Here is a 27869-nt window from a genome sequence, read left to right on the forward strand (position 1 = left end):
GTGGAAGTCTTCTCCTGCCACAGAGACTGATCTTCACATCATGAGAGAGCGGGCAGCTCACACTTTCCTCACACACACTATGGGCGTGGCGAGCCCAAAAGGTGGAAGTCTTCTCCTACCACAGAGACTGATCTTCACACCATAAGGGAGCCGGCAGCTCTCCGCGGGGAGTTGGCCACCAATTACTATCAGAAAGCCGGCAACTGAGGTTCACCGCGGCCTTTCTGAACACCATAAGGAAGCTGGGGGGGGGCTCTTCCATGGAGTTCACCGACACTTCCAAAGGCCTTCCCATATGGCCGGCCTACTGCGGTTCGCCGCGACCATAAAAAATCGCCAACTACAGTGGGAGGGTGCACACCCTACCACCACGTACTGCACATATACACAGTCACACAAACGCAATCAGAGCAATACCTCAAACATTGCATATGCCTACCCTACAACAAGTAGGTTGACTGGGATTATGTAGGAAGACATACCCCGCATGTAGCCCAACATGGGGGGGGGGGGTGACCTCCTACGCATCACCAGGTAGAAGGGCAAACGCAGCACGCACCTAACGACGGCGTGTTGCCGTTACAGCTACCATTACCATCCATAAGGCCAGAATGAACACAAGCAAGGGGCATTTCTTCAGGTTAGAAACTACACATGGTCTGCACACAACACAGTGAAAAGTTACGGTATTCCTCCTTGCACAGAATCACAAGGGAGCGCAATACCAAATAACACTGGGCAAATAGCCTAATTAAAATTACGAGACCATTCGCAAGTAGTTAGCCAGAAGGCCCACTGTGCGCGACACACTAAAAGGGTTGTCACCTTACTTAAACCCAGTGGCCAAACTAAGTCCAGGACAACTTCTCCTGTACAAATCAATATTTGGATAGACCACATGGGTGGAGTATACTTCGTAAGGAAAGGATAAGTGCCCACATGTGTGTGCCTCGGCATCAAAATATATATATTCGATATATAGCTGATATAGCAGTGGGTATGTTTATATCTACAAGCAAAGGCAGATAATAGGGTAAGGCCGTTCTTTCCTCTTTTTCTCTCCTAACAACATTAACTGGACGCATAAGCAGGCAATAGCGCCCATGTTCTACAATACCATTAAAAATGGAAGGGTGGTAACAAATTTCAACAGGGCATCAGCATAACCCTGCAGTGGTCTGAGCTACCAAGGTGAGCATCAGACAGGAAATACGTACTCCCGTAAATAAGCCAGGCACCCCAAAAACCATTAAGCATTCTCTACTTATGGTAGTGAAAACCCGCCCATTGCATCAAAAAAAAAAAAAATAGATATATAAAGGAAGCTTGTGGTTGATAATGACCTTTAAAAAAAAAAAAAAAAAAAAATAGCACGCACAAAATATAACAAGGAAATCAGGTGGTAGCCTAGACAAGGATGAATGGGCCTGGGACCTTTAACCTTTTGAATAAAACATCCAAGGGGGTTGTTCCTGGTCGTAGGTAACATTACTAAAACAAATACAAATTAATACCCAAAGTAGTACGTATATGGGTACTTTCCCTCGTAGGAAAGCCGTTTGGATACCTACTATGTAAGCAGGTAGGGCAATAACTAGCAGGAGGGGCACTGCCCCAGTCTGCCAGAAAGAAGGGCGCAACAATAGCCTTACTGGCTAACACACCCTTCAAAGAATTATGCCTGGCGTCAACATGGGCTTCAGTGCACACGTTCACAAAGCGCCACGTTGTGGATATACAAGTAAACAAGGAAGCACAAGTCAAACACAAGGTGCTTCAACATATATTCAACTATCAACGCTCATCTTCCACCCAGCCGCCACAAACGTAACTAAACCGCTACAAAGTCTATGCACAGCATAGTGAATCCAGAAAGATTCACGCTGCAAAACGAATAGTTTTCTTACCTGTCGGTGTAGTTTTGCAGCTTGAAGATCTTTCTGGATTCACCAGCGAACCCACCCACCTCCGCCAGAAAGATGAGGCTGGAGGAGCAGGTGGTAAGACAAGGATATATATATGTATGTATATATAGATGTTGGCATACGCATGTAGGCACATACATGCAAGAGAAACAAGCACTGGCGTTGCCAATAGGTCTCGCAGTAGGAAAGTTGGAGCTATTACAATTGCAAATAACAATGCCTTTTATTTTTGTTTACATTTTAAAAACATAAAGGGCTTTGTCATTTACAAAACCAATAGCTCCATCTTTCCTACTGCGATACCTATTGGCAACGCCAGTGCTTGTTTAAAGTATGTGCTAACTCCTTTGCATTTCAGGGTTGAACATGGAGCCAGGAGGCCTAGCTTCATTGGATTTAAGTGTAGTTTACATGGATGTGCTGAATAGTCCCTTTCAGTTTTGATTAGTGTTGGGCACCTGCTCTGGCATGTGACTGCTGCATGCAGATGCTGTAGGCCCGCTGTTGCTGTGCTGTTCAATGGTGGTTGTACTCGTGATCATTATGGACTTTTTGCGGTTCTGTTTTGGTGGAGCCCCAACTGCACTCGTTCACTTCTCATGGAGTCTGTACTGCAGACAGCACGAAGGCAGAGCAGTCCATGGGTCGCAGTTGAGTTTCCCCCAGGGCGGATGTCTCACAGGGAGGTGCCCAGACCGGGAGGATTCAATGCTTGCACAGGTGGAGGAGTTGCATAACTAAAGGTCATGCTATTTGTGAACTGAGGTGATGACTCACATCTTCGATTTGACGGGTTTTCACATTCTCCACCATAAGATCGGATTGAGAAATGTTGCAAAAAAAGTGTGGTCTTATTCCCAAAGCTGTTGTCACATTAAGGGCGCATTGCAACTGGAAAAAAGCCATAATTAGTGCACGTGTAAAGTTCTTACCGTTCATGAACTGTTACTAATGCAGGCTTCCTTGCACCTGTAAAATGTACGCACAACGGGCCTATTGCTAAAATTCTGTATTACCAACCCTTGAATTTCCAGGAGTAAATCACTTTATTGAAAGAGCTTTGAAAGACGCACAGTATGCAAAGAGGATGCGATTTCAAGCTCTCCGTGATTTTACAGAAGTGGGTGCTCCAAAGTGGGGTGAGCGAGTAAATTCCTTGCAAAATGGGGAGCTCCTCTTCACAACTTTAACTGTATCAAAACGCACCAATAAAGAAACGACATGTTGAACAAGTCAGAGTGATACTTATCTCTGAAGAGGGAATATAATTATTATTATTATTATTAAGCTGTTTTATAGCGCGCACAATTACTCACGAGTATCCTGGCGCGGAAAGAGGGGAAACAGAAGTCACAGAGCAAAGACCAGCAAACGTACTAGACAGCTATTCTAAACAGGTGAGTCTTCAACGCTTTTTTAAAAGCAGTGAATTCGTCGATGCTCCGCAGAGCCGCAGGGAGAGCGTTCCATGCGCGCGCGGCCTTTACAGTCACAGAGTGACCTCCCAGCCGGACACGCCGGAAGCGCGGGACCAGCAACAGATGTTGTGCTGCTGAGCGTAAATCTCTGTTAGGGAGGTACCGCGTGAAGCGTTTCATCAGATAGGCAGGGCCGCGCCCATTGATGGCTTTATGGGCCAGAGTCAGAATTTTGAAAGTGATTCGATGCTGTACCGGCAGCCAATGCAGGCTATCCAGATAACTTTTAACACTGATCAGCCTGGAGATATTCCCCAAAAGTCTGGCGGTAGCGTTTTGAATAGTCTGGAGCCGCCCGATCAAATAGGCCGGTGAACCACTGAACAGGGCATTGGCGTAGTCCAGGCGCGAGAGAATTAAAGCTCTCGCGACTGACTCGCAGGCCGAGGCAGGCAGATAAGGGAAAAATTTTCTAAGAGACTTCAGAATCCCGAAGCAGCCACCAGTGAGCCTCTTGATGTGCCCCTCGAAGCGAAGGTCTTCCCCGAACCAGACCCCAAGGTTTTTAGCCAAGGTGTTTGAGGCACATGGTGCAGGAAAGCCCACCGGCCACAGGAGGGATCGAAAATCAGGGGGGAACTGGCCATAGAGCAGGATTTCGGTCTTGTCCTCATTGCACTTCAATTGAGCAGACGCTAACCAATTAAAGACTGAGGACAGACAGTTCTGGATCTGCTCAGTGTCCAGCGCCACTCCAGGCCAGGTAAACAACAACTGCGTGTCGTCCGCGTAGGCTATAACTTTGGCTCCCAGGTGTTCTGCTAGTTCAATCAAAGGTGTCAAATATATATTAAAGAGCAAAGGGCTCAAAGTCGAGCCCTGTGGGACTCCTGTCACGAGTGGTCTAGCCGATGAAGAGTAAGGGGGGAGCCAAACCTGTTGGGATCTATCCGACAGAAATGAACTCAGCCAATCTAATGCAAGACCTCCAATGCCAATGTCGGCAAGCCTGGTCAGGAGGCGTTGGTGGGGAACCGTGTCAAACGCGGCAGAGAGGTCCAATAAAATTAGAGCCGCTCTGCCGCCACCATCCAAACACTCTCTGACCGCCTCCGAGATTTCCACAAGAGCCGATTCTGTGCTGTAGGCAGCACGGAACCCGGACTGTGCCTCATGAAGAGCTCCGGAGCTTTCCACAAACTTGTTAAGCTGCTGAAAGGCCAGTTTCTCTCCTATTTTAGCCAAAGCAGGAAGCAGCGATATCGGACGGTAGTTAGTCAGAACCGCCGGATCAGCACCGGCCTTTTTAAGGAGGGGCAGAAGTTTGGCTTGTTTCCACTCCGAAGGGAGGCTGGCTGATTTAGATGAAAGGCCGACTAAGTGTGATACCTCCTGAACAACTACGTCGGCAACAGCCGCTAACACTCTTGCTGGACAAGGGTCCGATGGTGACCCGGATTTCAGAGATTTAATCACAGCAAGAGTGTCAGTAGTTGAAGGAGGGGCAAACTCCGTCAACCAAGCCGCTGGAGCCCTCAGAGGAACAGGGTGTGTTAAGGCATTTGAGGGAGTAATAGCGGCAAAGTTGGACTGAATAGCCGCGATCTTAATGCGGGAGGGGGTGCAGGAGCTCCGCCAGAATACAGGCAAAGGAACGTCTGCTTCCCTCACTCCGAAGGGGTGTGGAGGAGGGGGAGGGAGTCGGGAATGAGAGGAGGGAGAGCAAGTGAAGGGAGAGGTGGGGGTTGTGGGGAGAGAGAACAGAAAAAGCGGTAAGGCAAGAGAACGTGAAGGGGGATATGGGAGAAGAAAGGACGAGGTAGAAGAGAGACAGGCGAGAGTGCTGAAAACTGGAGAAAAGGAGCGAGGATAGAAGAAGAAAGTAAAGATGAAAGGTGAGGGGAGAAGCCGGGAAACTGAAAGTACGGCCGGCCTGCGGCCGGGCATGAATAATTAGGGAAACTGAAAGTACGGCCGGCCTGCGGCCGGCCAGGCGTCGTCCTAGGATGACATCGGGCGTCTTCTGAATCAAGCGTACCTTTTTTTTAAACCAGTCGGGTTGGGGCGGGAGAGTGAGAGAGTGGGATGGAAGAGCTGGAAAAGCCCAGGCTCGGCAGTGCGGCAAGGCTGTGATTGCGTGGAGAGAGAGGGGAGGTGCTGGTGTGGGAGGGGGAGGCTGTGATTGCGTGGAGAGAGAGGGGAGGTGCTGGTGTGGGAGGGGGGAGGTGCTGGTGTGGGAGGGGGAGGCTGTGATTGCGTGGAAAGAGAGGGGAGGTGCTGGTGTGGGAGGTGCTGGTGTGGGAGGGGGAGGCTGTGATTGCGTGGAGAGAGAGGGGAGGTGCTGGTGTGGGAGGGGGGAGTTGCTGGTGTGGGAGGAGTGCTGCTAGGGGAGGAGAAGCCTGATGCCGGATGGGGGCGGGAGAGGCTGGGCTTGCATGCGATGCGCGTGCATGTTCACGTGAACTTCATGAAAACCGCGGGGCTAAAAGCCCTTTGGTTTGAAGATGTTTTCGCCACATGAATTCTCGCTCCGCTCGATGCGCTTGCGCACATCGATAGGTCGCGAGACCTAAAAAAAAAAACAGGTGTGTACATGTCAATATGTATATTATATTTAGAGAGATAGTCACCTTTTAAAAATCAACAAGTGTCCCTGCACTCTCAGTCCCTTAGGGTATATATATTTAAAACTTATTAAGCAATGCAACAAAATTGCAAGGCAGAAGTGGAAAAAATAATCTGAGAGCCTGCACACACACAATGGGGGTTGTAGCCTCACCAGGGAGATCAGGTTCGCAACCTCCCACAACAAAACAACAAAAAAATACAAAGCACTTTCCGACTCCAACCACAAGATGGCGGAATATGCACAGCATAGTGAATCCAGAAAGATCTTCTAGCTGCAAAACTACACCGACAGGTAAGAAAACTATTCGTTCCCCCATAGAGCGCTTGTCTACAAAATGACGATCAGTTTGGCATTTTTGAGCGAGCTGCTTCGAGAAATGTAACTAGCCTAGTAAAAGTCATTTAATTTTCCGGTTATGTTCTCACCTCTGTGTCTCTGACAAAATTAATGTGATTCTGTTTTCTTTACTACTTTTTCCTAAAGAAGAAGAGTATCTACCATTGTAACAAGTGCCGACTGCAATTTCTGTTTGCAAAGGACAAAATTGAGCATAAACTTCAGCACCACAAAACGTTCAGAAAACCCAAGCAATTGGAAGGGTTAAAGCCTGGGACGAAGGTAAAAAAGTGAAATGCATGCGATTTGAACTTTTTTTTTAAAAAATTTGAAAATGATTTTCATGCTGGATATATCTATTGTGTGTGCTCAACGAGCTTTGAGGAGATAAATTGCCTCTGGGCTTTATGGAGATTTGATGGCTAGTTGAATTATTTTGTATAAAGCGGTTTACAAGACCATATATCACAAAAGTATCTCCCTTCTCACCATTGTGTCATTTCAGTGGAATTCACATCTTCTGTTTTTTATTTTTGTATGTTTTGAAAACATGAACACCTGAATTGTTTTTAAGGCCATGTCCCCTGTATTTAAAGTTCCCTTTAGTGGATCTTCCTTACAATTCCTCAGCACTGATTGATATTGGCTATGAACACAAGCAAAAAAAAAGAAAAGTCAGCCAATTTACTAGGAAAGCAGATCTTAAACAAAGCTAATGCCTGACTTATATCTCCACCTTATGCATCGGGCAGTTTTTGCCTGCAGCTTTGACTCCCTGCCTTACCCACTCACCGCTGGTCTTGGCTCCCTGCTCCTGGCGCTTGTCTCCCCCCGCAGCCTCTTGCCATTCCGGCGCGGCCGCAGAGATGGGGGGACTTCAACTCCCAGGGACACTTGCGGCAGGAAGCTGCACCCGCCTATTTCCGCGCTCGGAGGCGCTTAAAAATCAAGGACAGCCCCGGGGGAGCGGGTTCTCCACCTTATGCATCGGGACAGTTTTTGCCTGCAGCTTTGACTCCCTGCCTTACCCACTCACCGCTGGTCTTGTCTCCCTGCTCCTGGCGCTTGTCTCCCCCCTCCGCCGCAGCCTCTTGCCATTCCGGCACCAACGCAAAGAGGGGGGGACTTCAACTCCCAGGGACACTTGTGGCAGGAAGCCGCACCCACCTATTTCCGCGCCCAGAGGCGCTTAAAAATCAAGGACAGCCCCTTTGTCGCGGGACGCGCGCGGGCAAGCCGGGCTAAGCCCGGACAAAGGGCGGGCCGTCTGTGGCCGTCCAGGGCAGGAGGAGACAGGGCAGGGCCATCCCCCTTGGCTGGATGCAAGGACATTGACTGTTGAGACCTCTAAACTTGCAGTACAAATACTAAGCTTTGGGTGTACTGTCAAAGTGACTCCTTGTCTGGATATTTCAATCTCAGTGTACAGTGATACATTTTTTGTGGTATTAATCGTACTTTTAACTATTGTGGGGACTGTCAAGTCAAATTGAATCGCTTGTTGATTGACCTCCATATTGAGGAATATGGGTAAAAATATTCCTACGCAGTCCCGTCCCAGCACTAGGCAAAAAGTAGCTACAACTACTCCTCTTCCGAGTCTGACCGCTATAGGCAAAATGTTGCAAAAGACTATAGGGGTAGTTGCTTCAGCCATAGAAAATACAGAGAGGCGTCTCTCTCTTCCTACTGGTATGCTCCCCCCCCCCCTTACAATCTGTAAATACTTCTTCAGCTTTGGTAAACTCTTTTGATTCAATGCTTATTACATCGTATGTTGGGTTTCCAGGTGTTCAGAATCATGAGATTCCCTCTATACAGCATAATTTGCCACCTGTTCCTTCCCCTTTGCCTAGTAGACTTTCTTTAACACCTTTAATGTTGCCGCTGAATGTAAGTGCTGAGCCCCCTCTCTTAATTGATGATTCTGTTAGGCAGAAGGTGAGTGATGTCCCTTTAACCCCTGATCCTGTAATAATGGACAGGTCAAATATTGAAATTCCACCTGTAAGACCCAGAGGGCAAAAAGCTAAAAGCAAACAAAAGCACATTAATAAAGATCTGCCTGTAAATAAATATAAGGGGAAGGGCAGCCGTACCCAACGAAAAGCGGTACCTAACTTAAACGGACGAAAGGGGAAAAGGGGTGAGGGTCAGACAGTTGATGTTGATGCCCAAACCAGTGTGGGTAAGATCGTGGTTGATGATGAAAGTTTCTGGGAAAGAATGGAGACTCTGTTATCAACACTCCTGAGCCCGATTTGTCTGAAAATTACCAATATTGAAACTAGGGTAGGCATTATAGAGGAAGAGATGACTAAAATCATCCATCCGATTCAGACAACTTACACTAAGACATTAGCGCCCTCATCTGTACCCATCTCAAGTGGGGATTTGACCGACCCTGTACAACATAAAACTAGGGGGGTTAAGGATAATCCAGAACCCACACGTTTAGGGGGTAACGCTGCAAACAGCGCAGTAGACCAAACAGCCTTAAGTAATCGAATTAACAATAATGGTAACACTAACCGTCATACAGGAAGCGATCAGGAAGACCAAAGGGCCATCTTGGCTAATTCATTACCTACCCTAAATTTGCCACCAGAAGCAACACCGTACACGGCTTTACCTCCCAATGTGTTTGAACACTGGTCGGCCCTGAGGAACAAATACCTTCATTTTCTAACTTCAAGAACGGGACTTAAAAATGCCTTGTTCTCTGAATTTAAAATGGTTAGAAGAGTGAGCTGGATAGGTACTTCTTCTAAATCTTTCAATGGAGACTGCGTACTCTTAACCTTTAGATCTACAAAGTTGGTACGAAACCCCATTGAGGGGGCCTTCAATGGGGTAGTTAATAATCAACTCCTTAATATCTTGCCTTTGGGTTTCTTTTATCGCCCCATGTATTCTGGAAGACTTCCAGGACCTTATCCCTCAGGTGAAAATCAATTGGGACCAACCAAAGTAAGATATTGTATTCCAACTTCAAATCCTTTTGAGGCTCTAAGTGGCTTAGAGAGTAACGACTGACTGCAACAGGTGCCTATTACTAGTTCAATTGGGGGAGCAGCCCACTATACCTCTCGATTATTTCGGGAGGATATCACTAATGATCAGATACAGAACATAGATAATACTGGGACTGATACAACCATTGAGGGTAAGGTGGCCTTGGAATTTCATCCAGAATTGGAGCACCCAAATAGGACTGGGTCTCTGCTGGAAGGGCTCAGGCCTCTATCTCCTGCTTTGATTCCTGTTGAACTCCCGATATGTAATATTATATCATGGAATATCTCAGGAATTAAATACAAAATTGATAATCCATTGTGGCAGGACTTTATCCAGCATCAAGACCTGATCTGCCTTCAGGAAACTTGGAGCAGGAAGCGGTCCATTTGAATGGGTTTAAGACCTACCATACCCCGGCCGTTGAGGTCACTCACGGGAGAGCTAAGGGTGGATTGAGTGTCTATCTTTCAACCAAGCTGATTTTAAAGGAAGTCTTAGAGCGCATCAAAGACATTTATTTTCAGTTTCTATTACTTTTATTGGACTCTTATGTTGCGATTGCCCTGGTTAATTTTTACAATAATATCCCCCAGGGTGAAGTTTCAACTGTTACTAATAAATTGTTTGAAGCATTGTCCTCTCAGGTTGTAAGTAATCGGAAAGACACGATGGTCCTCTGGGTAGGAGACTTTAATTGCATCTTATGTAAGATTGCAGAAGATAATAGATGTGGTATGGTATGGGAGGAGGGCTCGTGTCTATCGCATTTTACCCACTCCCATTTGGGTGATCATCTCAATGACTTACTGTGTAATCTTGACCTCGGTTTTGCAAACGAAATATGTGCACTGCCATTTTCCCTGCCCCCAACATTTAATGGTAGGGGTTGTTGCTCCACGCTTGATTATGTTCTTACAACTAACAAACATGCTTATAGAATTAAATCGTTTAAAGTCTCAGATAATGCACTGAGTGATCATTTCCCGCTTTGTCTGGCTATTCTTTTGCCTATGAAGAATATCTTTAAGAGTAATTCTAGGAAAGCCATACCCTTAGAAACTTTATCTATTGGCAAAATGAATGGGTATTCGTTACGATGGGCTAAGGCCAATCAAACAGAAATACTTAACACTGTAATTAGCAAATGTAAGCCTGAGCTTGCGATTTGTCTGGCTGAAGATTCCACTCCTGACATGCTCCTCGCATCCTTTGCAACCATCACTAATGTGATAAGGAATTCTCTTTTGAGACAGCGGAAAACTAAAAGAGATCAGGGAGGATGGTCCAATTCTGAGTCTACTAAAGCCTATTCCCTTCTAAAGAACGAATTGCATAAAAACCCGAGAAGTATCGAGTAGGTGAGGAGACTTAGAAAGGAATATAAGTTAGCGGTTAAAGATAGGAAGAACGTATTAAAAGCAGAGGCTTGGGAAGCTTTGCATGAAGCATCTGTAAATGATAGCGCTGGCTTCTGGAGGATTATTATAACCCCCTTTTTAGTAGACGAAACTGGTCCAAAAATTGAGATAGCAATCCCAGAGGCAGGCTGGGTTGGGCACTTTTCTAAGGTATATGAGGGTGAAGAAACTTTGTTTCCCCTGTGCACACCTATATCCCATTCCAGCTCAAGGAATTTGATGTTCACTATGGATGAGGTGGAAAAAGCTCTTCACGCCAGTCAGGGTGGTAAGGCACGGGCCCGGACGGTGTTTCCATAGACATTTTTAAGTCTATTATACCTCTGTGGGCTCCTCTACTGGTCCAGGTGCTCAATGCAAGCTGTACTACAGGTTTCTTGTCTACCTGGGCGGAGTCTATAATTGTGCCCATTTTTAAGAAAGGGGATAGACACGATCTGGGTTGTTACAGACCGATCTCCCTGTTGGATTCTTTTACAAAGGTAGCTGGACGGATAATTTTGAACCGTCTTCTGGATTGGGCTGCTGATAATTCTATTCTATCAGATTTGCAATACGGTTTCCGGTCTGATCTGGGAACAAAAGAACAGGGCCTAAACCTTTTGATGCTGGTGGGGGAAGGGTAATTGAGGGAACTTATTTCTGGCCTTTGTGGACCTCTCTGCCGCATTCGACTGTGTGGTTCATTCCAAGTTGTGGTCTTTACTGGGTCAAATGGGTGTTGATGAAAATATTATTTATTTTCTTAAACGTTTTTATAATGACGCAGCAGCTTGTGTTCATTATGGCCTGACGGGGGAATGCACTGCCAAAATCCCAATCGGGAGTGGAGTCAGGCAGGGTTGCGTACTGGCTCCATTCCTTTTTAATCTGTACATAAATGGTTTGGAGGAAGCTTTGTGCAGAAATAGTTGATTCCCCATACATAGGCGGCCGTTCCTTTTGTATGCGGACGATGCCGTGCTGATGTCTCGTACCCAAGTGGGTCTTCAGCGCACAGTGGATAGTTTTACCCTTTTTATGAAAGATCTGGGGTTAAGGGTAAACTCTTCTAAAACATTCATTATGCGCTGTGGTAAGAACATTAAGACCAAAAGGGCTATTTTTATTGAAGGACAGACGCTCGAGGTAGCTAAGCACTTCTCCTATTTAGGCATTTTGTTTGCTCAGAATGAGACATGGGGGCAAGCAGTAGCAGCCAAGAAATTGGCGATGGTACATTCTACTGCGGCCCTTAAATCCTTTGCCCAAAAGTTGGGCAAAAGACCACCTGTTGAGTTAATTAAGATCTTTAAAGCTAAATGTGTGTCTGCTGCCATTTATGGGACTGGGGTGTGGGGTTTTACAGACCCGACTCCTATCCAGGTAGTTGAAAACTCCTTCCTGAAATACATACTTGCTGTTCCTAGTGGTACCTCGAGTTATATCTGCCATGCAGAGCTTGGCCTTACCTTTATATCCGATTTGATCAAGCTTTAGCCTGTGCTTCTATGGCACAGGCTGTGGACTAGAGATGAAGCCAAGCTCAATAGGGATATCATGGCGGATATTTCGAAACTTGAGGGGGCTATGAGGATTCCATGGCTGAGCTATGTGTCCAGGTTCTTCAAGGATCTTGGTAGACCTGAATACTTCGCTAACCCTCTTACCATCTCAGCCATTTCCAGAAAGGATTTAAGGAGTGAGGGCTTGATTTTGCTAGACACTGTAAGAATTACCACGGAGATCTTAAAACCAACTGTCCTGCAACACCAACTGATATTAACTGTTTTTAATATTCAACCCTATCTGGTTTGTGTTCCTGGTAATTACGATAGATTCTTATTATCTCGCTTCAGGCTGGGAATCTTCCATAGATTAGTTAGCTTCCCAACTGTAAACGATAGGTCGCAAGATTTGCAGCCCTGTCCTTGTGACAATGTGTCCCCCCCCAAAGCACCATGCATGTTTTCTTATTTTGTAAATTTTACGCATTCATCAGGCGTGGGATTTTACTGTCCTTTTTGAGACAGTTGGTATTGCGCCAATGTCGCCCGGCCTTGTTAAGTTTAAAATATTTGGACAATGAACAAGGGGTTTTTATAACCACAGCTTTTCTGAAAAAAGTGGTATATCACAGAAAGTCTATGATTATGTAGAGCACTTTATGTATAGTTTGGCCGCTCTGTTGGAATTTTTCCATTTCTGAAATTGTTGTATATGTTTTTATATTCTATTTATCCCACTTTTTAACTGGATGATTTTTTAAAATCAATTGATGTATGATTATTTTTAAAATGGATGCTTTTATATTGCTTTTTAACAGTCGAATAAAGCTATTCTTGACTTGACTAACTCCAAAGTACGAGTGGTACCCATCAAAGGTATTTTTTAGGTGGAGCCTAGAAGCGCGCCGGCACTGCTCTGTGAGTCATAGAGTATTCAGAACGTGGACTTCAAATCGGCTCATTGGCTGTTCCGGGTGCCTTTCTAAATTCCTTACTTCTGATAGGTAAATTGTGCCTATTTGTCACTATTTTGGTCTGTCGTTCCCTCCCCTAGGGACTGGCCCTATTACAGGGCTCATTTCGCTTCTGTCCATTTCAGTTTGTTTCACCCACAATTTTTTCAGATTGCCTGCCTCTAGTCCTCTAGGACTGCAGCTGTGTCTCCGTTCGCAGTGGTAAATACTCATTCTAAGTCCTCTAGACAGTGCTGCTAGCTGCTTCTCCTGTCCCGTCGGTAACTGCTCCATCCTCTAGACAGAGCTGCAGCTGCTTTACTGGTCCCAGTGGTAGTTGCTCATTCTTAGTCCTCTAGCCAGTGCTGCTAGCTGCTTCTCTGGTCCCAGTGGTAATTCCTCATTCTAAGTCCTCTAGACAGTGCTGCTAGCTGCTTCTTTTTGTCCACTCGGTAATTCCTCATTCTAAGTCCTCTAGGCAGTGTTGCAAATGTCTCTGGTCGCAGTGGTAATTCATCATTCTAAGTCCTCCAGACAGTGCTCCTAGCTGCTTCTCTGGTCCCAGTGGTAATTCCTCATTCTGTGGAGAAGTGTGGCTCAGGGGTTAGAGGCGGCAGACCCGGAAGCTGAGATCGGTCCTGGACCAGGGTTCAATTCCCCGCCTCGGCGGGTCTTGGGTTCAAAAATTCCACGGACTCGATAATTCTCGTCCCGGTGCCTACTCGACTCATGGGTTCACACTCTGCGACTCTGGGCAATAGCTTGCTTAATCTCCACTACGGCCCCTCGCGGCGGGATGCCTGGGTTTCACCTTGTGGATACCCTGCTGGGGTTATCTCACAGGGGAATACCAGGACGGGTTCCCAAGGCAAGAGCCTTGATGCCTTCGGGTGATACGTGCGCTATATAAATCGCAATACATTTACATTTACATTCTAAGTCCTCTAGTCAGGGCTGCTAGCTGCTACTGTGGTGCCGTTGGTAATTCCTCATTCTAAGTCCTCCAGGCAATTCTGCTAGCTGCTTCTTTGGTCCAGTCGGTAATTCCTCATTCTAAGACCACTCTAGGCAGTGTTGCAAATGTGTCTCTGGTCGCAGTGGTAATTCATCATTCTAAGTCCTCTAGGTAGTGCTGCTAGCTGCTTCTCTGGTCCCAGTGGTAATTCCTCATTCTAAGTCCTCTAGGTAGTGCTGTTAGCTGCTTCTCTGGCCCCATCTATACTTCCTCATTCTGGGTCCTCTAGGCAGTGCTGCTAGTTGCTTCTCTGATCCCAGTGGTAAATCCTCATTCTAAGTCCTCTAGTCAGGGCTGCTGGCTGCTACTGTGGTGCCGTTGGTAATTCCTCATTCTAAGTCCTCTAGGCAATGCTGCTAGCTGCTTCTTTGGTCCAGTCGGTAATTCCTCATTCTAAGACCACTCTAGGCAGTGTTGCAAATGTGTCTCTGGTCACAGTGCTCCTAGCTGCTTCCCTGGTCCCAGTGGTAATTCCTAAATTCAAAGTCCTCTAGTCAGTGCTGCTAGCTGCTACTGTGATGCCGTTGGTAATTCCTCATTCCAAGTCTTCCAGACAGTGCTTCTAGCTGCTACTCTGGTCCTGACTGAAATTCCCATATTTGAAGTCCTCTAGGCAGCGCTGCAGCTGTCTCTGTTCCCAGTGGTAATTCCTCATTCTTATTCCTCTAGGTGGTGCTGCTAGATGCTTCTCTAGTCCAGTTGGTAGTTCCTCATTCTTAGTTTACTAGAGAGTGGTGCTAGCTGCTTCTCTGGTCCTTTTAGTAACCCCATCATTCTAAATCCTATAGCCAGTGCTGCAGCTGGTTTTCTTGCCTCTGTTCCCTGCTTGTGCTCGCTTTTCTTGCCTCTGTTCCCTGGGGCGTTACTGGGCAGTGTTGGGCATGTGGTGCGGGGCAGTAGGTGCCCAGGGCATGGACGCTAGCACACCGGCTGACCTGTGTCTCTGTGGCTCTGTGTGTGTGTGGGGGGGGTGGGGGGTGGCTCTATGTGTGTCTGGCTCTGTGTGTGTCTGGCTCTGTGCGTGTGTGTGTGTGTGTGTGGCTGTGTGTGTGTGTGGCTCTGTGCGTGTGTGTGTGTGTCTGGCTCTGTGTGTGTGTGTGTGTGTGTGGCTCTGTGTGTGTGTGTGTGTGTGTGTGTGGCTCTGTGTGTGTGTGTGGCTCTGTGTGTGTGTGTGTGTGGCTCTGTGTGTGTGTGTGGCTCTGTGTGTGTGTGTGGCTCTGTGTGTGTGTGTGGCTCTGTGTGTGTGTGTGGCTCTGTGTGTGTGTGTGGCTCTGTGTGTGTGTGTGGCTCTGTGTGTGTGTGTGGCTCTGTGTGTGTGTGGCTCTGTGTGTGTGTGTGGCTCTGTGTGTGTGTGTGTGGCTGTGTGTGTGTGTGTGGCTGTGTGTGTGTGTGTGGCTCTGTGTGTGTGTGTGTGGCTCTGTGTGTGTGTGTGGCTGTGTGTGTGTGTGGCTCTGTGTGTGTGTGTGTGTGTGTGTGTGTGTGTGGCTGTGTGTGTGTGTGTGTGTGTGTCTGGCTCTGTGTGTGTGTGTGTGTGGCTCTGTGTGTGTGTGTGTGGCTCTGTGTGTGTGTGTGGCTCTGTGTGTGTGTGTGTGTGTGTGTGTGGCTCTGTGTGTGTGTGTGGCTCTGTGTGTGTGTGTGTGTGTGGCTCTGTGTGTGTGTGTGTGTGTGGCTCTGTGTGTGTGTGTGGCTCTGTGTGTGTGTGTGGCTGTGTGTGTGTGTGTGGCTCTGTGTGTGTGTGTGGCTCTGTGTGTGTGTGTGTGTGTGTGTGTGTGTGGCTCTGTGTGTGTGTGTGTGGCTGTGTGTGTGTGTGTGTGTGTGTGTGTGTGTGTGTGGCTGTGTGTGTGTGTGGCTCTGTGCGTGTGTGTGTGTGTGTGTGTGTCTGGCTCTGTGTGTGTGTGTGTGTGTGTGTGTGGCTCTGTGTGTGTGTGTGTGTGGCTCTGTGTGTGTGTGTGGCTCTGTGTGTGTGTGTGTGTGTGTGTGGCTCTGTGTGTGTGTGTGGCTCTGTGTGTGTGTGGCTCTGTGTGTGTGTGTGGCTCTGTGTGTGTGGCTCTGTGTGTGTGTGTGGCTGTGTGTGTGTGTGTGGCTCTGTGTGTGTGTGTGGCTCTGTGTGTGTGTGTGGCTCTGTGTGTGTGTGTGGCTCTGTGTGTGTGTGTGTGGCTGTGTGTGTGTGTGTGGCTCTGTGTGTGTGTGTGGCTCTGTGTGTGTGTGTGGCTGTGTGTGTGTGTGGCTCTGTGTGTATGTGTGACTCTGTGTGTGTGTGTGACTCTGTGTGTGTGTGTGTGTGGCTCTGTGTGTGGCTCTGTGTGTGTGTGTGTGTGGCTCTGTGTGTGTGTGGCTCTGTGTGTGTGGCTCTGTGTGTGTGTGTGTGTGTGTGGCTGTGTGTGTGCGTGTGTGTGTGGCTGTGTGTGTGGCTCTGTGTGTGTGTGTGTGTGTGGCTCTGTGTGTGTGTGTGTGGCTCTGTGTGTGTGTGTGTGTGGCTCTGTGTGTGTGTGGCTCTGTGTGTGTGGCTCTGTGTGTGTGTGTGTGTGTGTGGCTCTGTGTGTGTGTGTGTGGCTCTGTGTGTGTGTGGCTCTGTGTGTGTGTGTGTGTAGCTCTCTGTGTGTGTGTGGCTCTGTGTGTGTGTGTGTGTGTGTGTGTGGCTCTGTGTGTGTGGCTCTGTGTGTGTGTGTGGCTCTGTGTGTGTGTGTGGCTCTGTGTGTGTGTGTGGCTCTGTGTGTGTGTGTGTGTGTGTGTGTGTGTGGCTCTGTGTGTGTGTGTGTGTGGCTCTCTGTGTGTGTGTGGCTCTGTGTGTGTGTGTGTGTGTGGCTCTGTGTGTGTGTGTGTGTGTGGCTCTGTGTGTGTGTGTGGCTCTGTGTGTGTGTGGCTCTGTGTGTGTGTGTAGCTCTGTGTGTGTGTGTGGCTCTGTGTGTGTGTGTGTAGCTCTGTGTGTGGCTCTGTGTGTGTGTAGCTCTGTGTGTGTGTGTGTGGCTCTGTGTGTGTGTGTGGCTCTGTGTGTGTGTGTGGCTCTGTGTGTGTGTGTGTGTGGCTCTGTGTGTGTGGCTCTGTGTGTGTGTGTGTGTGGCTCTGTGTGTGTGTGTGTGGCTCTGTGTGTGTGTGTGTGTGTGTGTGTGGCTCTGTGTGTGTGTGTGTAGCTCTGTGTGTGGCTCTGTGTGTGTGTGTGGCTCTGTGTGTGTGTGTGGCTCTGTGTGTGTGTGTGGCTCTGTGTGTGTGTGTGTGGCTCTGTGTGTGTGTGTGTGTGGCTGTGTGTGTGTGTGGCTCTGTGTGTGTGGCTCTGTGTGTGCGTGGCTCTGTGTGTGTGGCTCTGTGTGTGTGTGGCTCTGTGTGTGTGTGTGTGTGTGTGTGGCTCTGTGTGTGTGTGGCTCTGTGTGTGTGTGTGTGGCTCTGTGTGTGTGTGTGTGTGTGTGTGTGTGTGTGTGTGGCTCTGTGTGTGTGTGTGGCTCTGTGTGTGTGTGTGTGTGTGTCTGTGTGTGTGTGTGGCTCTGTGTGTGTGTGGCTGTGTGTGTGGCTCTGTGTGTGTGTGTGTGTGTGTGTGCGTGGCTCTGTGTGTGTGTGTGTGGCTGTGTGTGTGTGTGTGTGTGTGGCTCTGTGTGTGTGTGGCTCTGTGTGTGTGTGTGGCTCTGTGTGTGTGTGGCGCTGTGTGTGGCTCTGTGTGTGTGTGGCTCTGTGTGTGGCTCTGTGTGTGTGTGTGGCTCTGTGTGTGTGTGTGTGGCTCTGTGTGTGTGTGTGTGTGTGTGTGTGGCTCTGTGTATGTGTGTGTGTGGCTCTGTGTGTGTGTGTGTGGCTCTGTGTGTGTGTGTGTGTGTGGCTCTGTGTGTGTGTGTGTGGCTCTGTGTGTGTGGCTCTGTGTGTGTGTGTGGCTCTGTGTGTGTGTGGCTCTGTGTGTGTGTGTGTGGCTCTGTGTGTGTGTGGCTCTGTGTGTGTGTGGCTCTGTGTGTGTGTGGCTCTGTGTGTGTGTGGCTCTGTGTGTGTGTGGCTCTGTGTGTGTCTGTGGCTGTGTGTGTGTGTGTGTGGCTCTGTGTGTGTGTGGCTGTATGTGTGGCTGTGTGTGTGTGTGTGTGTGTGTGTGTGTGGCTCTGTGTGTGTGTGTGGCTCTGTGTGTGCGTGTGGCTCTGTGTGTGTGTGTGGCTCTGTGTGTGTGGCTCTGTGTGTGTGTGTGTGGCTCTGTGTGTGTGTGGCTCTGTGTGTGTGTGGCTCTGTGTGTGTGTGGCTCTGGCTGTGTGTGTGGCTCTGGCTGTGGCTGTGTGGGTGGCTGTGGCTGTGTGTGTGTGTGTGGCTGTGTGTGTGTGTGGCTGTGAACGACTCACCAAGTACCCGAAACGAAGACTTCCATCACACCTGCGGCCCCCTTCCGAGGAACTGGTTTCCCCTCACACCTCTGGACTATCCCTGGGGGCTGGTTTCGATCACACCTTTGGACTCCTAGCGAGCTGGCTCCAGACCTTGATGGGCGTCTGGGATCCCCTGGACGCACGGTCCAAAGCATCAAAACCAGCCGCCCAGACAATCGGCCGCCTGGCCCTCGGACCACCGGCCTCCTGCCTCTGAGAGTCCGGACATCAAAGGGCTTTTGGACTATAAGACAGCCGGCCTCCCATCCAGCCGGCAGTTGTATCCTGGACAAGAAAGCCCTACTGATCTGATTGCGGCGGACCTTGAGGAGAACAGACCCTGACCCACCGAGCCCTGCTGACGTCGTCGCGGCTCATCCTCGAAGCTACGGAACTGAACCACCGAGCCCTGCTGACGCTGTTGCGGCTCCCTCTCAAAGAGTAAGACCTGAACCATCGGAGCCCTGCTGACCTCGTCGCGGCTCACTCTTAAGAACGAGAGACTCTTGCTACTATCCTGAGCCCTGCGGACGCTGTCGCGGCTCCACCTGTCGACGAGTACTACGAAATACTCCTGACCAAGCCCTGCTGACCTCGTCGCGGCTTAAAGAACCCTCTGGTCCGGCTGGACCATCGATGCTACCCTCACGACAACCTGGAACCGAAGTGAGTAGGACAGCAAGTACCATCGCCAGCCCCCGTGCCCCCCAGTTCGAGGATTGAGAACTGTGCGCTGGGTACGCGGCCTACCGACTGGCCCTCTAAGACTGTCCCGCGTCCCCGTTCCCTTGTTCTCGAGACTTTAGCGATCCCTCGATTGTTTTGTATTGCTACCTATTTTACTTGATAAAGATTCACGGTGTGGTGTCCGTTCGTAAGTGTAGTGTGTCGACAGTGTGTACGATCAGTCCTCCCCGGCGAGGACCTACCCTCGCTAAGACTCGGCAGGAATTGTGGGAGAGGAGGGTCTCGGGTAGTTAAGAGAGCAGTCTTGACCCCTGGGGTCTCCGCCTTCCAACATTGGTGGCAGCGACTCGATACGAACCTACGTCTGGAGATCGTACCACTGACACACTACCTGAACCCACACGCAGCAAACGCACTAGAAAGAAAGAGCAATAATGTCGTCCACAGAATCCGGTGAGAAAACGACATTCGATAAAGACCTATTGGAAGACTACACCCATAGAGAGCTAAAGCAGTTCTGCAAGGAACTAAGTATCGCGAGTACCGGACTAAGTGCTAAGGAGGATTTCCAAAAAGCGCTAACGGCTTGGGTGGAGTCCGGAGCATCCCTGCCCCCGCCTGAAGACAACGGGGGAGGGAGACCACAGACCAAACCCAGTACACCGACTGGTGAGAGAAACCAGCACCCATCCCGGAGCCCAGCAACCGGGAGGGATCGGTCGTCGGAAGAGATGGCCGACCGAGAACGTGACTGAAGTCCTGAACTAGAACTGGCGTGCCTCAAATTGGAGGGAGAACTCAAACTGGCAGAGAAAAAGTTGTCAGTCGAGCAATTGCGGCTCCAGGGGGAGCTGGAAGAGAAGAAGCTCTAGAGGGAGCATGAAGGCTGGAAACTCCAGCTCGAACACGAGCGCAGCCTAAAAGAACTAGAGTTGAAAGCCAGAGCAGAGGCACCCGGACCATCGAGACTCGGAGAGCCGGTGATCCCCCGAGAAACGAAGGTACACATCCCCAAAGACGTCGTGAAGGAGTTTTACAAAGGAGACGACATCCAGCAGTGGTTCAAGGCCTACAAGGTCGCCATGTCTGCCCACCGGGTCCCCGAGAAGGACTGGGGGGGCGGCCTGTGGAGCCGCTTCCTCAGCGAGGGAAGAGACACCCTGCTGGACCTACCGACCGCACACATGAACGCCTACCCCCACATGAAAGACGCTCTCCTATTCCGCTACGGACTAACGCCAGAAATGTATCGCCAGCGGTTTAGAGAGTGCAAGAAGATTCCTGGCACCACATGGGTGGACTGTGAACTACTACACCTGTGCCTTAGATGGGTGGATCAAGGGCAGCAATGTGACCACCTTCGAAGATCTGATCGACCTAATCGCTTACGAGCACCCGTCCGCAATTGCTTTGTGGAACTGAGGCAGCATCTCCTGGACAGCAAGCTCGCCAACCCACGAAAACTGGCTGTTGAAGCCGATCACTGGGTGGCCACCCGAGTCCAGAAGGGGCCCGGGGGAGACCCCCCACGGAACGACCAAGGATCTTCCTGCCAGAGGGGTGGGGGAGGTCGAGGTAAACAGCAAGGATCTCAGTCAGGGCCCCAGCGTAGCCCCCCCAGAAACCAGACCCCCCGTTCTCCTTCCTCAACGAGAGCAGCCTCGAGCGTAGGTCCCCCAGGGCTCCGTCCCAGCACAGCGTGCTTTAAGTGCCAGCAACCCGGACACTATGCCGGTGATCCCCGATGCCCCGTGTCCCAGAAATCCACTCCCACTGGCCCCTCCACCAGACAGATATCCTTGGTAGCCCTAGAAGAGGAAGAAATAGAAGAGATGGGGGAGTGGGAGCCCGCAGCCATGGTCTTAGCCTCCCTAGGAAATAGTGAGATGGTCCCGGGAGATTACCTGCCCGACAACACAGAAAAGTATCGTCAGACAGTTAAGGTTAACGGGCGCAGCATAGGAGCCCTTAGAGACACAGGAGCCAGCATCACGTCCGTCAGATACACGCTAGTCCCTGAGTCCCAGATCACCCCCCACGCCTCTTGCAGAGTGATAGCAGCTGCCAATTCCGTCCGCACCTGCAGGATAGCCCAGGTTCCGTTTGAGTGGGAGGGAGTCTCGGGCGATCTACGGGTAGCGGTCCGCACGGACATGCCTGTGGATTGCCTCCTGGGAAATGACCTAGAGAGCTCGAAGTGGAAGGATGTAGAGAGGAAGACCCATCTAGAGATGTTGGGTCTACCCCACTGGGCCTGTGTGAACACCCGAGCCATGACCGCCAGAATGACCAACCCCGGGGACGAAGAGTCCGAGTTCCCCCGTACCGCCCCGGAGGGAGGCGAGCGCCCCGCGGTCCTCGACCAGCCCTCCAACGAAGAAAGCGAATCCGACGAAGGTCCCCTCGGACCCGCTGTCGATACGGTCCCCACCCTAACAGATATCCCCGAGTTGGCCCAGTGGCGCCAAGAAGGAGGACCATCCCGAGAAGAGTTCTGCCAGGAGCAGACTTCCTGTCCTGCCCTTGAGGGGCTCCGGCAACAGGCCGCTGCCCAGGCCGCTGGAGACCAGTCCGGCTCCCGCTAACTTTACTGTGAAAACGGTCTACTCTACAGCGAACAGAAGACCACCGAACTTGGGTCAGCCGAGTGCTGGTGGTACCCCTACATTTCCGCGGCCTCCTACTCAACCTGGCCCATGATGTGCCCCTGGCGGGACACTGGGGCCAATATAAAACCTACCAACGTCTAGTGACCCATTTCTACTGGCCCTGCATGCGGGCCGATGTGGAACACCACTGTAAGTCCTGCCCCACGTGTCAGGCTAGTGGCAAAAGCGGAGGTAAGCGCAAGGCTCCCCTCCAGCCCTTCCCAGTTGTTAGTACCCCCTTTGAGAGGGTGGGAATCGACATTGTCGGACCTCTGGACCCTCGGACCTCCCTAGGTCACAGGTTCATTCTTGTCTTGGTCGATCACGCCACCCGATACCCCGAAGCCATCCCCCTCAGGACAGTGACGGCCCCGGTCGTGGGCCGGGCCCTTATGGGGATCTTCTCCCGGGTCGGATTCCCGCGGGAAGTGGTGAGCGACCGAGGCACAAACTTTATTTCCCGATACATGAAGTCCCTTTGGCAACAGTGTGGGGTGTCGTACAAGTTCACCACCCCATACCATCCTCAGGGTAACGGCCTGGTTGAACGTTTCAACCGCACCCTGAAAGGAATGATCATGGGTCTCGAGGAGCCCTTGCGACGCAAGTGGGACGTCCTCCTGCCCTGCCTCCTGTTCGCATACCGAGAAGTTCCCCAGAAATCCTTGGAGTTCAGCCCTTTCGAGCTGCTCTATGGGCACCCCGTCCGGGGTCCCCTCAGCCTGGTCAAGGAAGGCTGGGAGACAGCCCCCCGAGCACACCCCCCGATGTGTTCTCCTACGTCCTGGCCCTCTGGAACCAGACGCGGAAATTTCGCGAACTGTCCGAGGCCAACCTGGAGGCCAGCCAAGAGGAGATGAAACGCTGGTACGACCAGAATGCCACTCTGGTCGAGTTTCAGCCCGGCCAACCGGTTTGGGTCATGTCCCCAGTGGAACCTTGTGCCCTTCAGGACAAGTGGACTGGACCCTTTAAGGTGATAGAGCCCAAGAGCCAGGTCACATACCTCGTTGATACGAAATCGGCCAGGAATGCCCTGAAGGTTCTCGCGTGAACCGACGACGGAAAGGAAGAGGAAACGGACCCTCTACCGGATCTCCTGTGTGCGAAGGACCAAGATGGCTCCGTAGAGGGAGTGAGTCTCTCCTCCTCCCTCACCCCCGTGCAGCGTGAAGAATGTCACCGGTTGTTGGGGCAGTTCTCCGACCTCTTCTCCCTCAACCCCGGCGTCACCAGTTGGTGCGTCCACGACGTGGACACCGGGGACAGCCCTCCGGTACGGTACAGAGCCTACCGAGTCCCTGACCGAGTTCGAGCCTGCATCAAGCCCGAAGTTGACAAGATGTTGGCCCTGGGAGTGGTAGAAGCCTCCAACAGCCCCTGGGCTAGCCCCGTGGTCCTGGTTCCTGAGCTGAGGTTCTGCGTAGACTACCGCGGACTCAACGCAGTCACCCGAACCGACGCACACCCCATCTCACGAGCCGACGAACTCATTGACCGTCTAGGGTCGGCTCAGCACCTTCGAGCTCACCAGTTGCTACTGGCAGATCGGCCTCACGGAGAGGGCCCGAGAAAGGTCCGGTTTCTCCACTCCGGATGGCCACTTCTACTTCCGAGTAATGCCCTTCGGCATGAAAAACGCCCCCGCCACCTTTCAGAGACTGGTCAACCAGGTCCTGGCCGGGTTGGAAAGTTTCAGCGCGGCCTACCTTGACGACATTGCCGTGTTCAGTGCCCACTGGCCCGAGCACTTGCAACACTTCTGGGAGGTGTTGGACGCCCTGCGCCGCGCAGGGCTCACCATTAAAGCTAGCAAGTGCCAGACAGGACAAAGCTCCGTGGTATACCTCGGGCACCAGGTCGGAAGCGGCCTCGTAGCCCCCTTCCAACCCAAGATAGACGCTATTAATGCCTGGGAGACCCCCACGACCCAGACCGAGGTGCGGGCCTTCCTAGGGCTCACAGGGTACTACCGTAGATTCATCAAGGGCTACGGGAGTATTGTAGGCCCCCTCACAGAGTTGACAGCCAAGGCAAAACCCAAGAAGGTTAGTTGGACCCCCGCCTGTCAGAAGGCGTTCGAAGAATTGAAAAAGGTCATGTGCACCGCTCCAGTACTACAGGCCCCTGATTACTCCAGAGAGTTCGTGGTCCAGACCGACGCCTCCGAGCATGGCATCGGAGCAGTGCTCTCCCAGGTGGACGACCAGGGGATTGATCACCCAGTAGCCTTTATCAGCCGGAGGCTACTACCCCGGGAGCAGAGATGGAGCACCATCGAGCGAGAGGCCTTCGCAGTGGTCTGGGCCTTGAAGAAGCTGAGGCCCTACCTGTTCGGTACCCACTTCCTGGTCCAAACCGATCACCGTCCTCTCCGGTGGCTCATGCAGATGAGAGGAGAGAACCCTAAACTGCTACGCTGGTCCATCTCCCTCTATGGATGGATTTTACTGTGGAACACAGGCCTGGTGCCGACCACACCAACGCCGACGGCCTGTCCCGCTTCTTCCGCCTCAGCGAAGAGAACCCCCAAGAGGATGGGTAGTTCTCCTCGTCTTTCAGCTGGAGGGGACGCATGTTGGACCCTGCCTCGTGGCGTGGTCCTCTCTGATCCCCGCAACCCCAGAACTACGAAGGGAACTTATTCCCGTCCACCCAGAACTGTACATGACACCTCTACACCGGACCTGGGACGATCTCCAGACCGCGTGCCTGCACCTGCACACGTTTGGCCACCCCGGCCGGCCGGCCGCCTTCTTCCCTTTCGGCAGCCCCTGGCCGCTCCTGGCTGCAGCTAGGCGTGCGCGTCCGGCACGCCCAGACCCGCCCGGGGGGTGAACGACTCACCAAGTACCCGAAACCAAGACTTCCATCACATCTCCGGCCCCCTTCCGAGGAACTGGTTTCCCTCACACCTCTGGAGTATCCCTGGGGGCTGGTTTCGATCACACCTTTGGAATCCTAGCGAGCTGGCTCCAGACCTTGATGGGCGTCTGGGATCCCCTGGACGCACGGTCCAAAGCATCAAAGAACCAGCCGACCAGACAATCGGCCGCCTGGCCCTCGGACCACCGGCCTCCTGCCTCTGAGAGTCCGGACATCAAAGGGCTTTTGGACTATAAGACAGCCGTCCTCCCATCCAGCCGGCAGTTGTATCCTGGACAAGAAGGCCGTGCGGATCTGATCGTGGCTGACCTTGAGGAGAACAAACTCTGACCCACCGAGCCCTGCTGACGTCGTCGCGGCTCATCCTCGAAGCTACGGAACTGAATCACCGAGCCCTGCTGACGCTGTCGCGGCTCCCTCTCAAAGAGTAAGACCTGAACCATCGGAGCCCTGCTGACCTCGTCGCGGCCCACTCTTAAGAACGAGAGACTCTTGCTACTATCCTGAGCCCTGCGGACGCTGTCGCGGCTCCACCTGTCTACTAGTACTACGAAGTACTCCTGACCAATCCCTGCTGACCTCGTCGCGGCTTAAAGAACCCTCTGGTCCGGCTGGACCATCGACGCTACCCTCACGACAACCTGGAACCGAAGTGAGTAGGACAGCAAGTACCATCGCCAGCCCCGTGCCCCCCAGTTTGAGGATTGAGAACTGTGCGGAGGGTACGTGGCCTACCGACTGGCCCTCTAAGACTGTCCCGCGTCCCCGTTCCCTTGTTCACGAGACTTTAGCGATCCCTCGATCGTTGAGTATTGCTACCTATTTTACTTGATAAAGTTCATACTTGATAAAGATTCACGGTGTGGTGTCCGTTCGTAAGTGTGGTGTGTCGACAGTGTGTACGATCAGTCCTCCCTGGCGAGGACCTACCCTCGATAAGACTCAGCAGGAATTGTGGGAGAGGAGGGTCTCAGGTGGTTAAAAGAGCAGTCTTGACCCCTGGGGTCTCCGCCTTCCAACAGTGTGGCTGTGTGTGTGTGTGTGTGTGTGGCTCTGTGTGTGTGTGTGGCTCTGTGTGTGTGTGTGTGTGGCTCTGTGTGTGTGTGTGTGTGGCCCTGTGTGTGTGTGTGGCTCTGTGTGTGTGTGTGTGGCTCTGTATGTGTGTGTGGCTCTGTATGTGTGTGTGCTCTGTATGTGTGTGTGGCTCTGTATGTGTGTGGGGCTCTGTATGTGTGTGTGGCTCTGTATGTGTGTGTGGCTCTGTATGTGTGTGTGGCTCTGTATGTGTGTGTGGCTCTGTATGTGTGTGTGGCTCTGTATGTGTGTGCGGCTCTGTATGTGTGTGTGGCTCTGTATGTGTGTGTGGCTCTGTATGTGTGTGTGGCTCTGTATGTGTGTGTGGCTCTGTATGTGTGTGTGGCTCTGTATGTGTGTGTGTGGCTCTGTATGTGTGTGTGGCTCTGTTTGTGTGTGTGGCTCTGTTTGTGTGTGTGGCTCGGTGTGTGTGTGGCTCGGTGTGTGTGGGGCTCGGTGTGTGTGGGGCTCGGTGTGTGTGGCTCGGTGTGTGTGGCTCGGTGTGTGTGGCTCGGTGTGTGTGGCTCGGTGTGTGTGGCTCTGTGTGTGTGGCTCTGTGTGTGTGTGGCTCTGTGTGTGTGTGTGGCTCTGTGTGTGTGTGTGGCTCTGTGTGTGTGTGTGTGGCTCTGTTTGTGTGTGTGTGTGGCTCTGTGTGTGTGTGTGGCTCTGTGTGTGTGTGGCTCTGTGTGTGTGTGGCTCTGTGTGTGTGTGTGGCTCTGTATGTGTGTGTGGCTCTGTTTGTGTGTGTGGCTCTGTTTGTGTGTGTGGCTCGGTGTGTGTGTGGCTCGGTGTGTGTGTGGCTCGGTGTGTGTGGCTCTGTGTGTGTGGCTCTGTGTGTGTGTGGCTCTGTGTGTGTGTGTGGCTCTGTGTGTGTGTGTGGCTCTGTTTGTGTGTGTGTGTGGCTCTGTGTGTGTGTGTGGCTCTGTGTGTGTGTGGCTCTGTGTGTGTGTGGCTCTGTGTGTGCGTGTGTGGCTCTGTGTGTGCGTGTGTGGCTCTGTGTGTGTGTAGCTCTGTGTGTGTGTGTGTGTGTGTGTGGCTCTGTGTGTGTGTGTGGCTCTGTGTGTGTGTGTGTGTGGCTCTGTGTGTGTGTGTGTGTCAGAAAAGGGGGTGGTGATGAACAGAGTGTCTGAATTAAGCAGACCACTCTTACCCAGTCCAAAGATCAGGGCTTGATCCATCACCGTTATTTATCTCACTGCACCATCCCAGCTCAGAACCTGGCTATATGCAAATTAGTCTGTCCCTGGCCCAGTGTCATCATGGGAACAGGGCAGACTAAACTACCAAGCCAATTCTTCACCAGAAAGGAGACAAGCTACCGGGGACCGGTTTCTGGAATTTCAGCCGTCTTCGGCCCGGCTTGCTTGAATCCTGATGGTGCAGTGAGAAAGGGACTCATGTCTGAGTATACCCTGCCACACCTATAGTGGCCAAAAACGATTCAGAAAAGGGAGTGGTGATGAACAGAGTGTCTGAATTAAGAAGACCACTCTTACCCAGTCCAAAGATCAGGGCTTGATCCAAGTGCCAGAAACCGGTCCCCGGTAGCTTGTTTCCTTCCCAGTATAAGAATTGGCTTGGTAGTTTGGTCTGCCCTGTTCCCATGATGCACTGGGCCAGGGTCAGACTAATTTGCATATAGCCAAGTTCTGAGCTGGGATGGTGCAGTGAGCTAAAAAACGGTGATGGATCAACCCCTGATCTTTGGACTGGGTAAGAGTGGTCTGCTTAATTCAGACACTCTGTTCATCACCACCCCCTTTTCTGAATCATCTCTCCTGTGTGTGGCTCTGTGTGTGTGTGTGGCTCTGTGTGTGTGTGTGGCTGTGTGTGTGTGGCTCTGTGTGTGTGTGTGTGTGGCTCTGTGTGTGTGTGTGGCTCTGTGTGTGTGTGAGTGTGTGTCTGTGTGTGTGTATGTGGCTCTGTGTGTGGCTGTGTGTGTGTGTGGCTCTCTGTGTGTGTGTGTGTGTGTGGCTCTCTGTGTATGTGGCTCTGTGTGTGTGGCTCTGTGTGTATGTGGCTCTGTGTGTGTGGCTCTGTGTGTGTG

The 27869-nt window shown here is 51.2% G+C and overlaps 1 protein-coding gene across 8 annotated transcripts in view; it reads left to right on the forward strand.

Annotated features, from left to right (window-relative positions):
- The window catches only part of POGZ (pogo transposable element derived with ZNF domain), a 520715-nt gene that overhangs the window by 376897 nt on the left and 115949 nt on the right, over positions 1-27869 (forward strand). For 5 of the 8 annotated variants that reach the window (XM_086947330.1, XM_086947332.1, XM_086947335.1 and 2 more), the window contains exon 14: positions 6456-6590. In XM_086947330.1, the coding sequence (XP_086803456.1) occupies positions 6456-6590 (135 nt within the window). The remainder of the gene's footprint in view (positions 1-6455; positions 6591-27869) is intronic. The other 3 variants (XM_086947333.1, XM_086947334.1, XM_086947337.1) reach the window with 1 other exon arrangement.

This window comes from Lissotriton vulgaris, chromosome 12 (assembly GCF_964263255.1).
Source record: "Lissotriton vulgaris chromosome 12, aLisVul1.2, whole genome shotgun sequence".
In the NCBI taxonomy this organism is placed as follows: domain Eukaryota; kingdom Metazoa; phylum Chordata; class Amphibia; order Caudata; family Salamandridae; genus Lissotriton; species Lissotriton vulgaris.